Source organism: Peromyscus californicus, unplaced genomic scaffold (assembly GCF_007827085.1).
Source record: "Peromyscus californicus insignis strain IS unplaced genomic scaffold, ASM782708v3 Scaffold_9__1_contigs__length_137607984, whole genome shotgun sequence".
NCBI lineage: Eukaryota > Metazoa > Chordata > Mammalia > Rodentia > Cricetidae > Peromyscus > Peromyscus californicus.
In genome coordinates, this window is record NW_026294617.1 from 137,063,374 (window position 1) to 137,087,635 (window position 24,262).

The following is a 24,262-nucleotide window of genomic DNA, read 5'->3' on the forward strand; positions in this document are numbered from 1 at the left end:
GGAGTGTAGCTCAGACCTGAGTTGGGTCCCACAAGGCCACAGGAAAGTAGCTTTTTCTCGAATTTGTACCACGGACGTTGGGTGCCAGATGTAGCATGAATCTTAAAGAGTCTTATTAATAAAAACAAACCTGGGGCCAGGTATTGGGGTGAATGCTGGAAGATGAGAGAAGCAGAACAAGCCACAGCTACCTCTTCCTCACCAGTTCCGCAGCTGATCCTGTTTCCTCAGACTGGAAGCCTCTGTGTCCTCATCTCAATGGGTCTCAGCTGAACTGTTGCTCAAAAGCCTAAAAGCTTAACCAGCTGAACTGCTGCTAAAAGTCTAAAAGCTTAAACAGCACTAGGTCCTGGTCCTCACACCTTATATACCTTTCTGCCTTCTGCCATCACTTCCTGGAATTAAAGGCGTGTGTCACCCAGCCTGGCTGTTTCCAATGTGGCCTTGAACTCACAGAGATCCAGACAGATTTCTGCCTCTGGAATGCTAGGATTAAAGGCATGTGTGCCACCATTTTCTGGCATCTATATCTAGAGGCTGTTTTGTTCTCTGACCCCAGATAAGTTTATTAGGGTGCACAATATTTTGGGGGACACAATATATCACCACACATATGAGAAAAAACAAAACATTATTGAAGGTGGTATAGACTTGAACTATTCAGAGTGGATGAAGGGCAGAAGGATTCACTCATTGGACAAACATAGGCTTGCTGAGTATTCTGTGTGTTTGATGAGACATCAATGTTCCTAGATAACTACCATTTCCTTTCATGAAAATGACATTAAATGTGGAAAGATATCATGGAATATGCTTCATATGACTTCATAAAGAAAATATCTTAACGTTCAAAGTTTAAAAAATAGCTTCTATAAGAGTACACACACACACACACACACACACCCCTTCACACTTTTGCAGCAGGATCCTATGATGAAGCTCAAAGTTGCCTTGTTCTCAAAATCCTCTTGTCTCAGTAACTTCTAACCCTGAGTGTTCAGTTCAGCACTATTCCAGGCAAGAATGCTTTGACACAATTAGGATAAAATTATTGAGTCATCTTACAGTCAAACAAGCCATTATGACTAATTTCTAGCCCAATTTTAAGGTGTAAAAGGAAAGTGCTCACTTGGATTTCCTATTCAATAATGAGCACAATACCCACATTTGCACAAAAAGTGCTCACATAGATGAATTCAACACATGGCAATATTTTATTGCTCTTTCCCCTTTCCCTGTGTTTTTACTTAATCCTCTTATTTGTTTACTAAAACTTCAAAAATATAAATATGTTCAAGTGGAGTATAACAGCCTCATCAATGTTCAGGAAACAGACTCTATGGTAGATTATCTTCTTTCTTTGTGAAGTGAAAAAACTCAGACACATCTGCAGGGTAACAAAGGTACACATTACAAATTCTATACTTGTCTAGACATAATCAAACCCATTTCACAGTTGATGTTAAATGCTTCTAATTAAAGTAATTTAAAAAATTTATAAAAATTCAAGAGCAAAATGTTAACATTTAAAATCAAAATTCTTGTTCTCACCAGGCTCCACATGAGTCTCCATAGTAACCAGAACACTTACCGGCCTAATGCTATGTGCTAATTGATCATTTTCTTGTATATAAAATAAAATAATATCTATAAGTATATAAAATTTATATATGTGAGATGAAAAGTGAAACACTAGCCAGAAGTAGGTCTTTCTTCAGTCTTGTTCCCCAAGTGTTCTGAAAAGTCAAACTCTAGCCAGGAAGTAGGTCTTCTTCAAGCTTGTTCCCCAAGTATTCTTTCTTCTCAGTTCTAGAACAGAACCATGAAAAGATAGCTACTTACTATGAATGTAGAGAAAGTGTTTACAAATCACCAGTTATACAAAAGACTAAGTATTTCATACCAATAAAGATCATTTTATAAGTAACAGTCATCATGTAGTGATTTCTTAGGATAATCAATGATACAACATTAAAACAATTCAGCAAAGGATTTTACTGGAAAATAAGATGATAGAGTTAAAGCATAGAGTTTTCTGGACAACTAACTTTCCAAAAGACAGAGCACAACTTTAACAAATGAATCATGTACCTATTATTTCATATTTCTTATGTGTTGTAACCATATAAAAATTTCTATACGTGCTTGACAAATCTGTATGTGTAAGATCTCTTAACTTTCTCTCCATATGTATGTATGAATTCATTTCTTCTTTCTAAGACTTTTGTTGCATTGTGTTTAACACATAATTATATTTATCACATGCATAAATATATTTATCACATGATCATTACTAAGTTGGCCTTTCATATTATTAACTCCCTGGAGATAAAAATGACTTTCATTATTAGAATCCCAGTGTCTAAAATAGCCCTTTGCAAAAATTGCTCAGAAAATACCATTTTGTTGGATAGATGGGTGGGGAAGTAAAAGCAATATATTAGATTCTATTTCTTCTAGCAAAATAACTTATAGAATATGATGGGTTCAATACTATAGTCTATTATTAGGCTTTAAAGCTCACATTCTTGATAGATCACTAAAGAAACTATAATGACCAATCAATTTTGTTCTCTGATGTTTTGAAAGATATAAAATAATACATTTATAATAAAGGAAATATAATCTTGCAATATAAGGAACTTGTGAAGTTAGCCTTAACATCATAGATAATACATCATATGAAAATACAATCTCTACTGCTGCTACAAGGAACCCTACTTTCTGTTATAAAGAGGTTTTCTTTGATAGATTCTGATGTTGGTATATTAGGAATTTTGCAGTAGTGCCCTAGCTAAATGAATTGGTGATGAAAAGAAAAGTTTTATAAATATAGCAGAAATTGTGTCTAAGTTCAAGTATACTATTTTAAGTCACTTTGTTGCTTTCCATTACATAGTTTAGGAAAGATATTGAATGTTTAGGCAAGTACTGCTTCAACTTTATCCCAATGATCTAAAAGATGTCACCAAAGACTATCACTTCATTAGCCAAGAACTCATTTATACACATGTGCTAGGACATATTCATCTTTATGGACAGTTTATCTTGTGTCTTTTGAGGAAAAAAGAACAAATATGGAGGAGACCTACTTGATAGGTTTTATGTACTTCAATATCTCCTCATATAACTCAATTAATTTTGATTGTCCACAGCTTTAGAATATCCCACTGGACTCAAGCTTTTTGAAGAAGATTGTATCTTATTTATTTTCTTCTCCTGAATGATAAACATATCCTACCATTAGATACTTTTTAAGTGAACAAATGTCTGTCAGATACATACCTTCATAAAAGAGAAATAGGTCAACTTTGACCCTTTTTTAAGATAATAAACATATGCAACTCTTGGCCTTCTACTTGAAGACTAAATTAATTATCATCTAATTGTGTTTTCTTTCTAATAAATCAATTTTTACCCTCTTCATTTAATACAATGTATGGTATCCATAATCAATTATGAGAAAATTCAAATTTGTCCATCTTCTCTTGATCAAAATGATAAAATGAAGAAACTTCATTACAGATAATATCTATTTGAAAAATAACTGATTACTTTGTAATTTCCAGATTTGAGTAATATAAAATTTATACTCATAAAAGTCTGCCTAATTGTTATATTGTAGTGACTTTAGAACCCAAATAAAGATTCAAGTCCAGAGGCATAAATATGACCTTGAAACTGTAACCATTAAAAATGAACACAAAATGGAAGTGCTTGATGACCTGCTGTAAAGGTTAAAACCTTCCTTTTTAAAAAAAGAAAATGGGAAGTGCTGTGGAATGGTCTGTATGTCAAATGTGTTGCTGATTGGTCAATAAATAAATCACTGACTGGCCAGTGGCTAGGCAGGAAGTATAGGTGGGACAAGGAGGAGAATAAAGCTGGGAAGTAGAAGGCTGAGTCAGAGAGACACTGCCAGCCGCCACGATGACAAGCAGCATGTGAAGACGCCAGTAAGCCATGAGCCGCGTGGCAGGGTATAGATTTGTGGAAATGGATTAATTTAAGCTGTAAGAACAGTTAGCAAGTAGCCTGCCACAGCCATACAGTTTGTAAGCAATATAAGTCTCTTTGTTTACTTGGTTGGGTCTGAGCAGCTGTGGGACTGGCCGGTGAGAGAGATTTGTCCTGACTGTGGGCCAGGCAGGAAAACTCTAGCTACAAATGGCGTCCAATGTGGTGGCAAGAGTTTCCACCTAAAAACTGAGAAAAAAAGATTCTAAAACGGAGATAAAAACAGCTTCCTAATTGTCTCTCTCAAATGAGCGGCAGCTGCTGGTTTGATCTACAGGTGGGTTCCTAGTGCTCAACCTGCCATACGGTGGGAATGAGGCCTCTGCAAGTGGCACATTGAGCTGTATGGTGGATTTGGTCTTTGCTAGTACAAAGCAGAAGAGGTTTCTGGGCTGCATGCTGCTTGGATGAAAGCATAGAGACCCACTATGGCTCCCAGAGCTGTTGGAAGGCGTGCCACCACCATGTTGGGAAGCTGACGTGGGCAGAGCCAGCAGCCACAGCTGCTGCAGTTTAAAGCAATAGGTTCACAATAAGACAGATTCAGATGTAATAGTTTACAATGTGTGTAAAATATATGTAGGCTTGAAAGAGACAAAAAAAGGTGATATATACAGTTTTATAAACACATAGTTTTGAAAAATAAAGTCTTTAAAGAGACAGTAAAATTAATATAAAAAATAAGCCACGTAAAGATGAATATTACACAGAGAATCTGGATTGTGTTGTCTTTGGAATTTTTAACTGCAGAAAAACATTTGATTGTAAAAGCTGTTGAGTTATGCCAATATGTATATTTTAAAGATACCTTGACTTCAAAATTTGGATGTAAGGATGTGTTGCTTTGGAAAGAGACTCTGCTTTTGTTCCCACAGAAAGCCAGAGGCTATGGACTTATTCCAGATTAAGATACATCAGGTTTGACCAGCCAAGATCCCCTGAAAGGTCTCCAATGACACCATGGCCCAGATGATCCAACATCCAGACGGTTTGAAGGCAACTGGCTCAGACAATACAGCCTCATGGACTATTCCATAATCCTAAAATTTTCTTTGTGTCCCCATAAGATACAGCATCCCCCTCCAGCAGGAAGTAGTAAGAGAAGCTATGCCCAAATTCCCAAATATACCAACCTGACTTTGGAGATGTGTAAAGGTTAAAACCTTCCTTTTTAAAAAAAGAAAAGTGGAAGTACTGTGGGATGTTCTGTATGTCAAATATGTTGCTGATTGGTCAATAAATAAATCACTGATTGGCCAGTGGCTAGGCAGGAAGTATAGGCGGGACAAGGAGGAGAATAAAGCTGGGAAGTAGAAGGCTGAGTTAGAGAGACACTGCCAGCCGCCATGATAATAAGCAGCATGTGAAGACGCTGGTAAGCCATGAGCCACGTGGCAGGGTATAGATTTGTGGAAATGGATTAATTTAAGCTGTAAGAACAGTTAGCAAGAAGCCTTCCACAGCCATACAGTTTGTAAGCAATATAAGTCTCTGTGTTTACTTGGTTGGGTCTGAGCAACTGTGGGACTGGTAGGTGAGAGAGATTTGTCCTGACTGTGGGCCAGGCAGGAAAACTCTAGCTACAACCTGCAGAGACTGTGTGTTTCATGGGTTCTTGTTGTGTGGTATTTTGTTTGTGTTCTGACAAATAAAGCTTGCCTGGAGATTAACTGGAGAGCAGAGAGCAGAGCCAGCCACTAGTTATCCATAGAGGCCAGGGGGTGGTAGCACACACCTTTAATTCCAATACTTGGGAGGAGAAAGCAGGAAGATCAGGAATGCTAGGCCTCCCTGGGCTACATTTGAACCAATCTAAAAGAGAAACAGAGCTGAGTGGTGGTGATGCACACCTTTAATCCCAGCACTATGAAGATGGAAACAGGAATATAAGGCAGGTAGAGACAGGATCTCAACTCCATTTAGTCTGAGATTTCATAGAGGTAAGAAGTCTCTAGTGGCTGCTGCTCCACTTCTCTGATATCCAGGCAAGCTTTATTTGTCAGAACACAAACAAAATACCACACAACAGGTTCTGGTTTATCTCTTCATATAGATGATATTTCTTGAGCAGTTGATGTTCTATAGCCCACTAAAGAAAACTGGCATGAGAATGGCCAGATAGATCTTTGGAATACATTCTTCAGTACTTGAGACATAGCCTTGTTGGCCATGGCACAAGTCAAAACTTGTGTGTGTGTGTGTGTGCGTGTGTGTGTGTGTGTGTGTGTGTGTGTGTGTGTGTGTGTGTGTATGTATGTATGTGTGTGTGTTCTGGGAGTCGAACTCAGGGCCTTGCCCAGAATATATCCACTAAGATAAACCCCAGCTATCACAAAAACTTTTGATAAACAATGAGAGATTGACATCTTCGTCTGCTTTGACTTCTATTGACTCTTTGTCTATACTTAATCTGGTATATAGCTTATCAGTTCAGTAATTGATTCTAATACACTTTCTGGCCTGAAGGACATATCCTTATGTCCTACTAAGGAAAAGTTACTTTCATCTTGACAGATATTTTATTCTGGCCATATTAGATTCTGTGGAACACTGTTCTTTGGGCATGGCATGACCATTCTCATCTTTAAATCAGAATATCTGCATTTTCTCACATGAGACCTTCAAAAAATTGAGCCTAGTTGCATTTCTTCATGGAGGTGAGAAAGGGTCTGTTACCTATATACATGGGTTACCAGGAAACCCAGGAGACTATCATGCCTACCCAATAAGGGTTTAATAAGACCCAGGTCCTCTCTGAGAACATATAAATTATTAACAATTTCTGGCAGGAAAATTTTTTACTTGATGGTGTAGGCACCCAGAAGTCTCCCATACTCCTGTAAATAAGCCCTCACTCATGCTCTTATAAGTAGCCCTAGTTAAACTGATTGGTTTGCCAAGTTAGACGTGGGTGGAATCATTTCAATGGTCTGTCTTTGGTTCATTATCTTGGGTGAGTAGATATTTGTTCACATCTCCCCAGGTGAAGTTCATATAATAGTAGACAACTTCTATAATAGCCCCATGGACATCTCACCACTACCTTCTGGTATTTATACATTTGTGTAGTTTCCTTGAGTATAGACTGAACTCATTCATCAAATACGACAATTATCCTCCTCTTCCTTGTTTACTCAGATGAAGCCAGATGTCATGCTGTGAGTGGCCCCATAGAGACTTTCACCTGGTAAGAAACTGAAGGTGGCCACAGGCCATCCAATAGAAAACTGTGGCTCTAAGGAAATAAGGAGCCAAATGCTGTCAACAACCAACTGAGGTTTCCTGACAGAGGCTCCACAACAAACAAACCCTGTTGTCATGATCACATTTTCAAGTCTGGTGACAGGCTTCCAGAGACACTGGCTTAAGTAAGCCAGCCCCAGGTTCCTGACCAAAAGTATTACTAGATAATACATTCAGTTCTTTACAGCCAGTGAATTTGGAGTAAAATATTACATAGCAATAGAAAGATAAAACACTGGACGTTTGTAATATCAAATCCATGTTGTATCCTACAGGGTTACACAAGATCATTGCAAAAAACATGCAACACCAGCAATAATAACAAACTTTTGCCCCACAGTATTGCTATTCTCTGATTCCATTACTCTGAAACTATTTCCTTTATGTTGATTTTGTTAAACCTGGAATCTCATTATCTAGTAATTAAAATATGTGGAGCAGGGTTAAAGGCCAAAGACAATGTGAAAGATCATAAGTAAATATGTCACAGAATGAGGAGATAGGAGACAGTTCAAAAATAGGTTTCCCTATTTTTAAATTGTATACCCAAATCAGGTAAGAAATGTGGCAGTATTCTGCTTGCCATACATGGTAGTTTTCACTAGATCAACAATAATGGCTGAAGGAATGAAAGCCTTCATATGTGTGATAATAGATATCTGGGCAGTGGTGGCACACACCTTTAATCCCCACACTTGGGAGGCAGAGGCAGGCAGATCGCTGTGAGTTCAAGCCTGGTCTACAGAGCAAGTTCCAGGGCAGCCAGGGCTATACAGAGAAATCTTTGTCTCAAAAAAATAAACAACAAACAATGTAGCTGGAAGTTTTCTAGTGTCCCTCCCAGCCCCACAAGGTCCAGACAAGTCTCTCTCACCTGAGGTCCTGCAGCCACTTATAAAATAATCATTCAGAGGCTTAATATTATTTATAACTGCTCAGCCATTAGCTCAGGCTTATTACTGACTAGCTCTCACACTTAAATTAAGTCATAATTCTTATCTATGTTTAGCCACATGGCTTGATACCTTTTCTCAGTTCTGCCTTGTCATCTTACTTCCTCAGTCTGGCTGGTAGATCCTGAGTCAGCCTTCCTCTTCCCAGAATTCTCCTTGTCTGCTTGTCCCACCTATACTTCCTGCCTGGCAAGCTAGTTATATTAGACTTTCAAATCAGCATTTTATTAAACCAATGTACAAAAGCATTATCCCACAGCAAAACAACAAAAACAAAATAGAATTAGTGACTAACAAAACTGCCTCCTTAATTTTGTGGCAGGGTTGGGGGAGGCAGGAATCTCGAGAGCTGGTTTCTGACAACTCAGCTCCTCTCTAACAACCCTGGCTACAGAAATGAGTGCTCAGGATCAGAATGTGACATTTAGGTCCATTTCTAGACTTAGGAGCAAGAATCTTTCCCACACCTTTTAGAATTAAAAAAAAATATATACATATTGGCCATATTCACAGAAATTTACTGACAAATTTTAAAGAAATGCATCGAAGAGGATCACATGTTTAGGGTACTTTACCTGTCCAACTTGACCTTATCTTTGATGAAAACTCATGTTTGCCTATCATTTAGAAGACATTTCAGAAATGTCATAATCAGGTATTATTCAATGACTATGCTACAATGAACAGCTTAACTTTTCTTTGGTTTTAGTTCCCAGGATTTGTCATTCTTTTAACAGAACTGTCAACAAAAACTCCATAATTTCTGTTTTCCTACTCTATCTGTTATATAATCAGAGATACTCCCCCAAAAAAGAGGCTGATTTACAGATGCTTCTCAAATAATTGAGAAAAGAAAAAGAATAAACCAAACCTAAACCCACTAAATGGAAAGAAATAGTAAAAAATTAGAGTCAAAATTAATTAAATGGAAACAAAGAAAACAATATAAAGAATTAATTGATCTAAAAGTTGGCTGCTTGAAAAGATAAGCAAGATTCACAGATCCTTGGCTCAACTAACAAAATGAAATAAAGAGAATCCAAATTAACAGAATCAGAAATGAACAGGAAAACATTACAACAGACAGCAAATAAACTCTGATTATGAGGGCTAGTTTAAAAATGTGAATTCCACTAAGTTGGAAAACAGAAGGAGGAAGAGAAGGAAGAGAAGAAAAAAAAGTTGACTTTTCTAGATTCAGCCAACACACCAGAATTAAACAAAGAGATCAACAATATAAACAGGTAAAAACAGAAGAGTTTAACACTATTAAATCCCCCCAACTAAAAATATCATATTAGACTTTCAAAAAAGATCTGCATCTAGTCCTCCTTCACCCCTTCAAAAATATATAAAAATGGAAGGAATACTTTAAAACTTCTATAAAGCCAGTATTACACTAACACCAAAACTAGGTAAAGACACAACAACAAGAAAAAAAATTACAATTCAATATCTTTGATGAACACAGATTCAAAATGGTAGATAAAATGCTGGCAAACAGAACATAGACATAAATCAAAAAGATTATCCACTATGACCAAGTTAGCTTTATCCCAAATATGGAGAGATGGTTCAACATATACAAGTCAATGAATATAAGAAGTCACATAAATGTACTTAAAGAGTTTCAGAGCTTAGTCCATTATCATCATGGCAGGGAACATGGCAGCAGGCATGGCAGGCATGGTGCTGAAGAAGTAATTAGAGTTACATCCTGATCTACAGGTAGAGAGTGAGCCGGGCCTGGCATGGGCTTTTGAAACTCTAAGCCTGACCTCAATGACACACTCCCTCCAACAAGACCACATCTACTCCAATAAGGTCACATCTTGTAGTCCTTCTAATCCTTTCAAACAGTCTCACTTCCTGGGAATAAGCATTCAAATGCATAAGCCTATGGGGTCCAATTTTATTCAAACCAACATGGTAGAAAATATTGCAGATGGCAAGATTTAAGCAGGGAGGTGTGGTATTGTATTCCCCCAAATGTTGTGCATGCTAATAAACTTATCTGAGGTCAGAGACAGAGCAGCCACAATATTAAACATAAAGGATAGGCAGTGGTAGCACATGCCTTTAATCCTAGCATTCCAGAGGCAGAAATCCATGTGTTCAAGGATACAGACAAGCATGGTGACTCATCACGCCTTTAATCCCAGAAAGCAAGCTTTTAATCCCAGGGAGAGGTGGTAGAAAGCAGAAAAGTATATAAGGCATGAGGACCAGAAACTAGAAGCATTTGGATGGTTAAGCATTTGGCTGGTTAAGCTTTCAGGCTTCTAGCAGCGGTTCAGCTGAGAGCCATTGGGATGAGGACACAGAAGCTTTCAGTCTGAGGAAACAAGATCAGCTGAGAAGTTGGCCAGGTGAGGTTAGCTGTGGCTTGTTCTGTCTCTCTGACCTTCCAGCATTCACCCCAATAACTGGCCCTGGGTTTGATTTTATTAATAAGTACTTTTAAGATTCCTGCTACAGGGAGGTGAATGATACAGGAGTTAGGAGGGAGAATTCATTTAAACTAAGGATATATTAAGAAGCCATACAGAAATCTACTACTTCATAGGTTAATTTCAACACACATTTTTAAAAAAAATTTGAACACAGATACTGCATTGGTAGATGTTCCTAAAATTCCTTCTCTTGGGGAGACATAGATGTCTACCCACTCCTCATAAGGTTCTAACAATGGTAAGATTTCACCAGTTTACTCTAGAGAACCAGTATGTTTACTAGGTTTACTTACAGAACAATGGATGAGGAGTTTCAGGCAGAAGCATGGATGACCTTAAAACAGCCATACTGGAAGGTTTGTACCCAGCATGAATGAACCTCTCTCCCACCCATGGGTATGCAGATAAAGTCTCCTTCCCTAATCCTACCCCACTTATATCCTCTGGCCCTTCTCAGAGACCTTGACCTGCTACACATAATTAGATCAGAATTGCATACAGTTGGTTGGGAGGGTTCCCATGAACCGTCCTACCCCTCCTTCCAAGAGTGAATGTCATTAACCAACAAGCCCAACTATGATGACCTTTGCCAACAATCCCAGTCAAACTCCTGAAGATGGTGGCAGTTTGGCTCAGAGGGTAGTCCTTCACAATAACAGCTAATTACAATCCCAGAAGCTATGGATTACTAAATGAAAATCTAAATGCTAGGTATGAGATACTCCCTTACATTGTTTTCTAGGAAGGCTCCAGAATAATACAGGTTATTGTCATTGCTTTTAGTTGCTCACTGGAATTAGATAGTAACACTCTGTTGCTGAAGAAACCATATTACTTTGGATGCAGGATGTGGAGAAATCATACTGAACTGAGCTAGGAGCTTGTTCCATACTGGGTAGCATTCATGGAGTTGCAAGTTGCTATATTGGAGGCCAGAGAGAAAAGCCATCAATAGTTTTACCCCATTGTGGACTTTGCATACTATAATACCAAACATCTAACAAATATTCTGCCCACTGGTGCAATAGTGACATGACCATTAAGGCATTAACCAGCTGTGTTCACAGAGGTCTGCTCCTCAGGAAAAAGTTCATGTCTGATGCAGTTGGACTTGTTTAAAGGCTTATAGCTGGTGAGATCATAGACAGTAAGAGAGAACCTGAGACTTCTAATTTTTTTTAATAGATGATGTCAAATTACCTATTTATGTCTGTACCCACAGATCAGTGTATAGTGAGCCTTGGTCAGAGGCATTTTGTTTTTGTTATTGTTAGTTTTGTTTCAGTAAACAGAGGTTAATGAAGACTTGTGGCGTGGCCAAAGTGCTAAAAATAAGTTACTATCGAGCACTTTGTGTCAATGGGACATCCATATGCCCCCTTCTAAAGCTTGGAGAAAATAATGCAAGAGTGGACTGAAAGATGCAGGAGTCATATAACACAGATAGTGCCATGAAATGTATCTTCTGAATATCATATGGCTATTGTACGTATAAACTCACAGCAACTACAGTTACTTGCACAGAGCCTGCATAATTATGGGCCCATGAATATTCAGTCATAGATGGGAGAGGGGACTCTGGAGGCCCTAACCCAGAGAACTATTGGTAACTGATATCTGCTCGGGGAGGATTCATTGTCTTTAGTGACATAGCTTATGAGTTACTTATGCTTCAGTGGATAGAGCACTCCATACCCATGTTTATGCAGGCAACCATGGTTAAACTCAGTGGGTGATAAAACAGAATGTCATGATAATGGGAGGGCAACTTTTGGGCAGGAGCAAAGGAACTGAAGGGATTAGTGAGAATGGGAAGCTTTAAGAGAGAGTAGAATGGTCTGATGAGAATGTATCATATACACATATGAAATTGTCAGAGTGTAATTATTATTTTTTAAAGTACTGGCTCATGTAATCAGAGTCTAGTCTGTAAGCAAACCCTAAGAAGTTTAAAACTAGCATCCTCTGTCTTTCACTCTATTTCTCTATGAGCATCAGTGCTCTTTACCTATCCAGAAGTCTTCCTTGAGATGTTAATTATAACCAAGTTGGCTCCTGGTTCATATCCTCTCAGCTTATATATCAGAAGGAGATAAGTTTTCATCCTTAATGAAATCTGAAAGCCATCTTAGAGAGCTTTAACTGATTTCCTTGAATAATATGACTATACCATTGTAGCTAGAGTTTTCCTGCCTGACCCACAGTCAGGACAAATCTCTCTCACCTGCCAAGTCCCACAGCCGCTCAGACCCGACCAAGTAAACACAGAGACTTATATTGGTTACAAACTGTATGGCCGTACCAGGCTTCTTGCTAACTGTTCTTACAGCTTAAATTAATCCATTTCTATAAATTTATACCTTGCCACGTGGCTCGTGGCTTACCAGCATCTTCACATGCTGTTTGTCATGGTGGCGGCTGGCAGTGTCTCTGACTCAGTCTTCCACTCCCCAGCTTTATTCTCCTCCTTGTCCCACCTATACTTCCTGCCTGGCCACTGGCCAATCAGTGATTTATTTATTGACCAATCAGCAACATATTTGCCATACATACCATCCCACAGCATACCATGAATTCATAGGAAGAGAAAACTATGAGTCAGTAGGCTCAATTGTTCATTCTTAGGTAATGTCCGAGAGCAAGGAACACAGAAGAGTTCATGCAGAATATGTTAACATAACAAGTATTTCCCCAAATAAGGAGGTACATTTTTTTCCAAAAAAAATGAAAGCTTGCTGCCAAGCCAAACAATGCATGTTAACTATACTTTGAAACCTAAATTCTATAGCAGCTGTCTTACCCTTCAAAATGCTGTATTTGTAGGATCATTAAATATATAAAGTAGTTATTTGGAAAATATTTAAATAAATACACCAAATATTACTGGAACTAAGTTATTGATGGTAATTTGTGGTGATATTGTGTTCACCAAAATATTGTGCACCCTAATAAACTTATCTGGGTCAGAGAACAGAACAGCTACTAGATATAGAGGCCAGAAAATGGTGGCACATACGCCTTTAATCCTAGCATCCCAGAGGCAGAGATCCATCTGGATCTCTGTGAGTTCAAAGCCACACTGGAAACAGCCAGGCGTGGTAACAAGAGCCTTTAATCCCAGGAAGTGATGGCAGAAAGCAGAAAGATATATAAGGCGTGAAAACCAGGAACTAGTCTGGTTAAGCTTTTAGGCTTTTGAGCAGCAGTTTGACTGAGATTTATTTGTATGAGGACACAGAGGCTTCCAGTCTGAGGAAACAGGATCAGCTGAGGAACTGGCGAGGTGAGGAAGCTGTGGCTTGTTCTGCTTCTCTGATCTTCCAGCTTTAACCCAATACGTGGCTCCAAGTTTGATTTTATTAATAAGACCTTCTAAGATTCGTGCTACAGTAGTTGTTTTAATATCTTTTATAAAAACAAATGATTTTGAAGTTAATATGTAATGGTTAATCTTGTCAAGTTGACTAGATTGATCAATACCTAGATTAGGAAAGTACAACTCTGGGAAGGGCATCTAACATGTTCTTTCTGCCATTACAGACTGACAATTCTGAAACAATAAGCCAAAGCAAGTATTTCTTTTTAAGTTGTTTCTTCAGGTATTTTGGTTACAGCAATGCAAAAGTAGATAACACACAATACCTATAATGAGAAAACCAACAGTTCAATGAGGGTCATCTTTGATCATTTTATAGTGAGTTATCACAAAACACAAGGGATAAGTAATTAAATTTAAATTCGTGATTTGCTTTTTCAAGCATAAATCAAATAAAGGCTATATAGAAATTAGATCAATCAAAGGAGCTAAAGAAAAGCTTTCTTGGAGATGAATGAGAGACCATGTTGGAAAAAAATGGGGGAGGGACTTGAAAATAGTGAGTTAGAAATTCAGCTAGAGTGAATGATCTCATGGTCTGAGAGGAAAAAGTAAGAAAATCAAAATTACAGATCAGAAAAACTAAAAATATCTAGGTTATTAAATAGTGACAATTTCAGAAACATGAAGGAAAACAACTGCCACAACTAAAAAGAAAAATAAGAAAATTCCTCAGGCAAGATAAATACTAGATAATATTAGTGAAATAAAATTTATAACTAGACATTATATTGCAGAATGACTAAGCCTTAAGATTTAAAGATAAATGAATCTTACAAAAATACTTCATTAAAAGTTAATTAGGAAAGATAGACAATTGAGTTGTATCACTTAAAGTACTTTTTCTAGTGCTAAGAAAATGTATTCACCCAGTCACCAAATATTTATTAAATTATTATTATGTGCTGGTTAGAACATCAAAATACAGCAGTGAATATACTGGTTAAATTCTCTGCATTGGATTTGATATTTTAGTAAGAATAAATAAAAGTCCAAAGGCAAAATAAAGAATGCCAACTAGAATCATTTCTAAGTAGAAAAACATTATTCTCTGTCATATTTAAGAGATGATAAGCTGATGTCCGTTGTGTGTACGTATGTGTATGTATATATGCATGAGGTGGGGGAGGGCTGGGTTCAGTTATAAGAGTAAGTTATAGAGGCTTGTATTTCTTTCTATCTTAGTCCACAGTAAAATAGCATGTGGACATTAAAGAAGCTCACCTCAGCTCTGCAAGATTGTTAAAATTGCAAAATCCTGAATCCTAAGGAATATCCTCTGCCTTGCATACTTCCCTTCCCCAAATATTGTTTGGAAGATTCCAGGAATAACATATTCCAGTGGTCCTGATACAAATAGTCTATAACTCATTCTGAGAAATCCTTATGAATGGGAATTAGAGAAAGTATGTGTGACTAAAAGTAAAATGAAGTAATAGAAATAAAATTAATACAAAGATTCAAGCTATTCAATTAGAACAAGTTAGGTTTTCATCACTATAAATTCCTAATAGAAACAATGTAAATGGAGGAAACACAACCTACTGGAGGGTACTGCCCACATTCCAGACTGGTCTTCCTTTCTGAGTTAATGTTCCACATGTCAATCTCTGGAAAAAAACCACAAGACAAAAGTTAGAATTGTGTTTGACTAATTTCACAGGTATATCAATCCAGTCAAACTGAAAATCAAAGTTTAACCATCAATACAATCAATAAGTAATTCACAAAAACAGAGATATGCAGTTAATATAAAAGTAACTCCAATATTCAACTTTTGTAAAAATCTGGCCTTTAGATATTTTTGTATCTACAAACATTGCCAATATGATGTGATGAAGTAGAATGAATTCATAGACTGTTGGGAGAATTTTTCTCCATGTGTAGAGCTAAGAACTGTCTATTCTCTTCATACAGTTCCAATGACAAACCAAAGTTCAATTCCACAAGGTTGCTCAGATCATTGAGTTTCTTAGGTGTAGATACAGAGCATGGGTGAGAGATTGCCGGCAGGAGAATGGATGACCTTAAAACACTGGAAGGTCTGCACCCAACATAGGTGAAAGCTTCCCCATGGCTTCATAGGTATAGGTCCCTCCCTTCCTTAAGTTTTCCAAAGCCTATATGCTCTATTCTCTCCCTGAAGCCTGAAGTTAAGTACAATTAAGACATAATTGCTTACAACTAACTGGGACGAGTGACTAGATACTTCAGTTAGGATCCAATGATCCTCCCCACCCACTTCTTTTCTGAGGGAATGTCAACAAAAAGCCCAGTAGTGGTAAACTTTTGAAAGCAGGCACATCTGATGGTTTTAAGAAGATGCAGCAATTTGACTCAGGATAGATTAACAGAAACCAACCTCTCAGTCACTGTGCTGAGCAATTAGAGAATGGTAACAGCCTTTTATTGTTTATTAAAGCAAGTCTGAAATCGGCAAAGGGTTCTGAGACTTTATGCAAATCTCTCCAACTCTCAGTTCATCTTAGTTTCTGTCATTTGACAAATGATGCTTGTTGCAGATATATTTTTAAAGATCCCAGTAATGATTTAAGTGTGTGGTCATGGTTTAAGCATAGCCCAGGCGTCTTCTAAGGATATCACGGTAGATTTTCTTAAGGAAGGCAAGTTTTATAGGTAGAGCTGCTTATATGCCATTCCAGACATGGAAGAAGACGAATTGGAACCGACATTTATTTCACTTAGACTCTAACCGTGGCTTTTCCTAAAGTGTGTGTGTGAGAGAGAAAGACAGGGAAGTTGAAAGGAAACAAACACATACAGAGGCCAGCCTTTTAGGTGCTGTGTCCCGGTAAAGCCCTACCTGGTTTATATTGGTATTGCTGAAGAACCCATAGAATCAGGAAGAGAGAATCGTTTTGCTGTTGTGCTGTTCATGAGGTACACAATTCCTTTGGGTCTAATGTGCACAGTTCTTTTAAGCAACATAGTAACTGACCTGACAAATCCTGCACCAGCTACACAGGCTGAGCGTCAGAGCGCCTCCCCGTGCTCCACCCTGCTCCCCGTGCGGGTTGCTACGTCACGTGACTCAACGGCACCACCTATCAGCTTTGCTCCGAGATATTCAAATCAGCAGCGCGGCAGTTGTTCAGACATTTACACCGGACTACCGGTTTCAGCTACGCGCTGTTTCAGCTGCCTCCATGGACTCTGTCTGGCGCTGACATGGAGGATCAGAACGCTCCTCTTGGACCTTACCGGGCCACCAAGCTGGTAAGAGCGTGGACAAGCTGCTGGGGGAAAGGGACCAGGAACCTAGGTTTTCTGAGGGACCCAGAGATCCTGAGCATCTGGGTGTATGAGGGACTTAGGTTTGCTGAGGGCACTCAGAATTGTTGAATTTATGATGAGCCAGGGATCTGATATCCTGAGGGACCCAAGGCACCTAGATTTCTGAGGTACTGAGGGAATGTAGTTAGTAAAGGCACAGCTCCTGTTCCCTTCTTTGAGTTGCACTCCACTCTGGTCTCTCTCTGCTTCAGATCCAAAGTGCAGTGCCCCAAAGCAGCACCACTTTCTGACTCTGCAGGACAACTCCTCTGGTGTCCTCTTTTCCCTGATTCTCAAATACCACTGTTAGCCACTTTTCATGTTTTATTTGCTGCCTCTCAGAATTAGAAATTAAAATTTCAAATTGGAAGCCCAGGCATGACAATTTGGCTTGTTGGCTCTATAAAATTTGTTGTAGGATGTGTATGCTTCCACACTGGTAAAGTAGGACAGGTATTTGTGAGAGAATAACTTGCTTATTATTCTGTATACTACAACACAGTATATTTTTAGAAAATCTCTTAAAGTGGGTATGTACTACAGGCCCATTGTACCAATGTGGAAACTGAGGTTAGGTGACTCTCTTAATGTCATAAACAGAAGTATATTACTCTATAGGATAGGAAATCCAAATGTACAACCCTGGTGACCACCCTCAGTGGTTACTAAAAGTATTCTGGGTTTAGTTTCAACAGTTCTTTCCTAGTGTCACTTAACAGTCTCATAAATCAGATTAATGATCTGATTTCTAATATCTGACTTTTTTTCTATTAAAAAAGTGATGTATTCATTGTATACTACCTCCTTTACATTCTAGTGTTAATGTCTCAAATCTAGTCATTTGACTGATTGAGGTTAGTTCAGAAAATAAGTGGGTTTTTTTTAATGCTTAAGTTCATTAAATGTGCAATGAATTTATTTATTAATTTATTTTACCATTTTATATATTCTATGTTCACTATAGGTATCCATTTATTTATATATTTGTTTATTTATTTATTTTGAGATAGGTCTTTCTATATGGTCCTGCCTGTGCTGGTACTCAACATGCAGACCAGGTTGGCCTTAAACTTCCAGAGATCCACCAGCCTTTGCCATCATGCCCAGCACTCTAGGGATCTTCATAAGAGATACTGTACTAAATACCTGGCATTGAAAGCACTTTGCTATTGTAACTGTTACATGCCAGAAGTTTTATTTGGCTAGTACAATAATTGAATACAGATTCTAGACAGAGTTGGTTAAACCTTGTCTTTTGTTACTATTGTTTGTTTGGATTTTATTTTGTGATAAGAACCTATAGCATCAGTTCTACTTTTAATTTTGGTGCAGGGTTTCACTAAGTTGTGCAGGCTGGCTTTTAATTCACTATGTAGCCCATCTAGGACCTGAACATAACAAACCTCATGCCTCAGCCTCTGAAATTGCCCCACCAGGCCCACCTAAGCCTGGATTTGAATGCTTATGTTAATCATTTAGATCAGTAGTTCTCAAGCTGTGGGTTGTAACCCCTTTGGGGGGGTCACATATCATATATCCTGTATATCAGATATTTACATTATAATTCATAACTAGTAAATTACAGTTATGAAGTAGCAATGAAATATTTTATTGTTGGGATTCACCACATGAGGAACTATATTAAAGGATAACAGCATTAGTAAGGTTGAAAACCACTGATTTAGATATGTGATCTTGGTCAAGTTATCAATCTGTGCTTCTTTTTCCTTCTATAATAGTAACTGTGGTGATATATTATTTGTGTCCCTCAATAAAGTTTATCTGGAGCCAGGAGCCAGCCACTATATTAAACATAGAAGTCAGGCAATGGTAGCACACACCTTTAATCCTAGCATTCAGGAGGCAGGAATCAGTCTGGATCTCTGTGAGTTCAAGGCCACACTGGGAACAGAGCCAGGCATGGTGGCACACACCTTAAATTCCAACACTGGTTAACCATAAAGGTCTGGAGGTCTGTACAGAAAGACAGGAAGTGACAGAGCTGGGCAGGAAGAGAAAATGAGATGGCAGAACAGAAAGGCATATAGACATAGGTATACAGGAAGTAGCTCTTTTTGGCGAAGGATCTCCAAGTGGTAAGAATGTGACTGGCTTCTTTCTGCTTTTCTGATCTCTCGGCTTTTTACCCCAATATTTGGCTCCGTGTTTTTATTAATAAGATCGTTTAGTACTTCGTCCTACAAGTAACTTCATAAGATTGTGAGATTTACAGTTAAATTATGAATATAAAGCATATCATTAATGTTAAATAAAGTGAATAACCTAATAGTAAATGCTTTATCAAGGACTAAGAAATGGGTACATTACAGTTCTTTTCATTTCTAAGTTTCCTAAGTGAAATGCCCAATGAATGTATAGTAAAAAAGAAAATATTATTTTGGCACTAGAATTAATAATAAATTAGTGAGATATAAGATTTTATACATCACAGGTAAGATGATTTCATCAAAAATATTTACAGTATAATCAGCTGTGAAATAATGAATTTTCTTTGTCTAATGATTTTCTTTATTCCTTTTGGTTATTTTGAGATAGGGACTCATGTAGCCCAAACTAGCCTAGAATTGACTACATACCCAAATCAATAAGATTTCATTTTTTGCTGTGATTTTTTAACAGTATTTTCCTTCTCTTCACAGTGGAATGAAGTAACCACATCTTTTCGAGTAGGAATGCCTTTAAGAAAACATAGACAACATTTAAAAAAATACAGCAATTGCTTCACTGCAGGAGAAGCAGTAGATTGGCTTTATGATCTATTAAGAAGTAATAATAATTTTGGTCCTGAAGTTACAAGACAACAGACTGTTCAATTATTGAGAAAATTTCTTAAGAATCATGTGATTGAAGATATCAAAGGTAGATGGGGATCAGAAAACCTTGATGACAACAATCAACTATTCAGGTACTGAATAGATATGTCATTATAAAATCTAATTACTTCTGATCCCAGCATTTCACTTAAGATAAATAGTCTTCCCTGGTAAAGAACCCCCAAAATAGTTATCCAGTACCAAGTGGTCATCCCTGAATCATACACATACAAGTAAATTCATATGAACTGAGCAGGTTGCATTTATATGTTTAGAATAGTCATACACAATATACACATGAATTAGAGAGCAAGGAGGGGTACATGGGAAGGGTTGGAGGGAGGAAAGAGTAGGGTGAAATCCTGTAATTATATTTTAATTTCAAAATGAAAAAATAAATGTAAAAACAAAAACCTGATATTACAATGAAATTGTAGTTCCACATTTGTTACATTTTTATAGAAATAGCAGCTTCTTTCAGAGAAGTAATGTTTCTTTTATAAAGGTACTACTGCCCTTTTTTCCTCTTTTATTGAAAATAGATTTTTTTCATACAATATATTCTGATTAAAGTTTCTTCTCCCCCACTCCTCCCAGTTCCTCCCCACCTCTACTCATATCAGATCCATACCCTTTTTTCTCTTCTTAGAAAACAAAAGGTATCTAAAGAATAGTAATATAATAAAATAAGGTAAAGAAACAAATAAATCGGAATGTGATAAAACAACCAAACAAGAAAAAGAGCCAAAGGAAAAGTATAAGAAATGCATATAGTTGCAGAGACAGACATTCACACACTCAGGAATCCCATAGAAACTCAAAATTGGAAGCCATAATATATATGGAAAGGACCTGTAATGTAGAAAAACAAAACAATGTCCTGACAACATTATGAGACAAAGAAACTTCAAAGATGCCATTGAGTTTGTTTTGTGTTAGTCATGAACTGCTGGGCACAGAGCCTACCTTAAGAGTGTTTTGTTTCCCCAGAGAGGCTCCCTTGGATAAATCTAAGTTTTCATTTTCAAGTGGCTATCAATTGGAAATAGCTTCTGGGCTAGGGATGGGTGTGTGTCTAATTCACTTTTCAGCTGTAGGACCCCATCTGGTGCAGACATGTATAGATCCTATGCATTTTGCCACAGTCTTTGTGAATTCATATGTGTGCCAGTTCTGTTGTGTATAGAAGGCCTTTATTCCTTGCTACCCTCCATCCCCTCTGGCTCTTATACTCTTCACCTCCTCTTCCTCAGAGTTCCCTGAGCCCTGAGGGGGGGCATTTGATGAAGACATTCCATTTACAACTGAGTGTTCCAATGTCTCTTACTCTCTGCATAATGTCTGACTGTGTAGGTCTCTGTATTTGTTCCTATCTGCTGCAGGAGGAAGTTACTCTTGATGATGGCTGAAGTTAGCACTGATCTTTGAGTATAGCAGAATGTCATTAGAAGTCATTTTATTGGTACATTTTTGTTTGTTTTGTTCTGTTTTAAAATAGAAGTATTTGGTTTTACCCTATGTCTCTGGCTTGTCTAGTCTCAGATTTTGGTTGGTTACTCCCACAAGCTTTGTGCCACCATTGCTAGCATATATTGTAGGCAGGACACCATCATAGATCAAAGGGTTTGTGGCTAGGTTGGTGTTTACGTTTCTCTTTTGATACTGCGCAGAGTACCTTCATTTACTAAAGATGCTAGAACACGGGGGTGAAGGCTCTATGTAGGCATCAGCTCAACCTCTCCATGTTCAGTGAGTTGTGTGGGTGTTGTCTTCAACAGGGTCTTACCATCAGTTTGTGGAGAGCCACCAATAGTCCTGACAATTATCCAGATTGTTTGGGGATTCTTATTGGTTCCCTTTGGCCAACAACTTGGTTAGCTCTAACCAATTCCTGGTACTGGAAGCTTTACTTGTTAATGAGAGATGTCCAACTGGGTCTCTGTCTCCCTAGTTATTTGGTGATTTTATTTAATTTGCCTTCATATGTGTATATATTGTAGGAAGTTTCTATTATATTTCCATATGACCCTTCAAGTGGCCTTTAGTTTTAGATGTTCCTCCCCATATTCCTTTGCTTGCTTCCCTCTTCCCCCTCTATACATACACATTCATCCATCCATAGCTATCTATTCTATTTCTATTTCCTTGGGAGATCTATCCCTCCACCCTAGTCCCTTGTTCTCAAGCTCTATGGATTGTAGCTTGATTATCAATGACTTAAAACCTAACATCCACGTATAAGTGAATACATACCATATTTGTCTTTCTGGGTCTGGGTTACCTCAGTCAAGATGATTCTTTTTTCTAGCTTCATTCATTTACCTGTGCATTTCATAATCCCACTTTTTTTTAACAGCTGAGTAAATATATCACATTTTCTTTATCCATTCATCCATTGACAGACATCTAGGTTATTTCCAGTTTCTGGCTATTATGAATAGACCAGCAATGAACATTGTTGAGCAAGTGCCTCTGTAGTAGGATGAAGTGACCTTTGGGTATATGTCAACAGTGGTATGGCTGTATCTTGAGGTAGATTGATTTCCATCTTCCCAGGGAACTGCCACAGTGATATCCATAGTGATTGTAAAAGTTGCACTCCCACCAGCAAAGGATGAGTGTTCTCCTTACTCCACATTCTCTTCAGCATGAGCTGTCACTTGTTTTACTAATTGTGGTCATTCTGACTGGTGTAAGATGAAATCTTATGATATGCATTTCTATGATGACTAAGGATCTTGAACATTTCTCTAAGTGCTTCTCAGCCATTTGAGTTTCCTCTTTTGAGAATGCTGTTTAGAGCTGTATCTCATTTTTAATTGAGTTATTTATTTCCTTGGTTTCCAGTTTTTTGAGTTCTTTATATATTTTGAATATTATCCCTGTGTTGGATATGTAGTTGAATTTTTTTTTTCTATTCTGTAGCTTCCTGCTTTGTCTAAATGGTGGTGTCCTTTGCAATACAAAAGATTTCATTTTATGAAGTTCCGTCTTAATTTTTGTTCTTAGTGCATATGCTCTTAGTGTTCTGTTCAGAAAGTCTTTTCCTGTGCCAAAGAGTTTGAGACTATTCTCCCACTTTCTCTTCTATTAGATTTGGTGTATCTGGTTCTGTAACTATCTATTTTATTTACCTTTCCTTGAGAGATCTATCCCTGCCCACTAGCCCCTTATTGTCTATTCACTTTCTGTCTCTTATTTGAAAACAAATGAGAGAGGCTTCTAAGGAATAATAATAAAGCATGATATAATGTACTATAATATAATAAGATAAAAACTAACAAATTGGAGTTGGACAAGACAAACAGACAAAGAATAGAGCCCTGGAGAAGATACAAGAATCAGAGATCTCTTGTTCGCACACTCAGGAGTCCCATAAAAACACTAAACTGGAAGCCATAATATATATGTAGAGGACCTGGTACAGACTGGTGCAGGCCCTGTGCATGCTGCCTAAATCTCTGATGACTTAACTTTCTAAACTTCTGAGTAATATTCCAGTGTGTCTGAATCTGTGCTGTTTTGAAGAAATTTTCATGAGTTACTGAGAAGAATGTACATTCTTTTTTGTTTGAGTGAAATGTCCTGTACATATCTGTTAGATCCAACTGGTTTATGATGTCACTTAGTGCCAGCATTTCTCTGTTTAGTTTTGTCTAGATGAGCTTTCAGTTGGTTTGTAAAGAGTGAAGTTTTGAAGTTACCACTAACACTATGTGAGGGTCAATATGTGATTTAAGCTGTAGTAGTGCTTCTTTTATGAACTTGGGTTCTGTTTGACTGGTTTTGTGTGTCAACTTGATACAAGGTAGAGCCATCAGGGAGGAAGGAGCCTCAGTTGAAGAAATGCCTCCATGAGACCCAGCTGTAAGGCATTTTCTCAATTAGTGATCGATAGGGGAGGGCTGGTGATCCTGGGTTCTATAAAAAAGCAGACTGGGAAAGCCAGGGGAAGCAAGCCAGTAAGAACTCCTCCATGGCCTCTACATCAGTGCCTATCTCCAGGATCCTGCCATGTTTCAGTTCCTGTTCTAACTTCCTTCAGTGATTAACAGCATTGTGGAAGTATAAGTCAAATAAACACTTTTCCTC

At 37.8% G+C, this 24,262-nt stretch overlaps 1 protein-coding gene and 1 long non-coding RNA gene across 2 annotated transcripts in view; one reads left to right on the forward strand and one right to left on the reverse strand.

The window, feature by feature from the left end:
• Window positions 1-240: 240 nt before the first annotated feature.
• On the reverse strand, window positions 241-17,008 carry LOC128106399 (uncharacterized). The gene is made up of 3 exons (XR_008216691.1): window positions 16,867-17,008; window positions 15,588-15,652; window positions 241-1,809 (listed from the first exon to the last, which is right to left on the reverse strand). It is a non-coding gene; the product is annotated as an uncharacterized LOC128106399 (long non-coding RNA).
• Window positions 17,009-17,173: 165 nt separating this feature from the next.
• Depdc1 (DEP domain containing 1) overlaps window positions 17,174-24,262 on the forward strand; it is a 37,508-nt gene continuing 30,419 nt past the window's right edge. Inside the window, exons 1-2 of the mRNA XM_052730827.1 lie at window positions 17,174-17,279; window positions 19,997-20,262. Coding sequence (XP_052586787.1) covers window positions 17,232-17,279; window positions 19,997-20,262 — 314 coding nt within the window. The 5' untranslated portion in view covers window positions 17,174-17,231. The remainder of the gene's footprint in view (window positions 17,280-19,996; window positions 20,263-24,262) is intronic.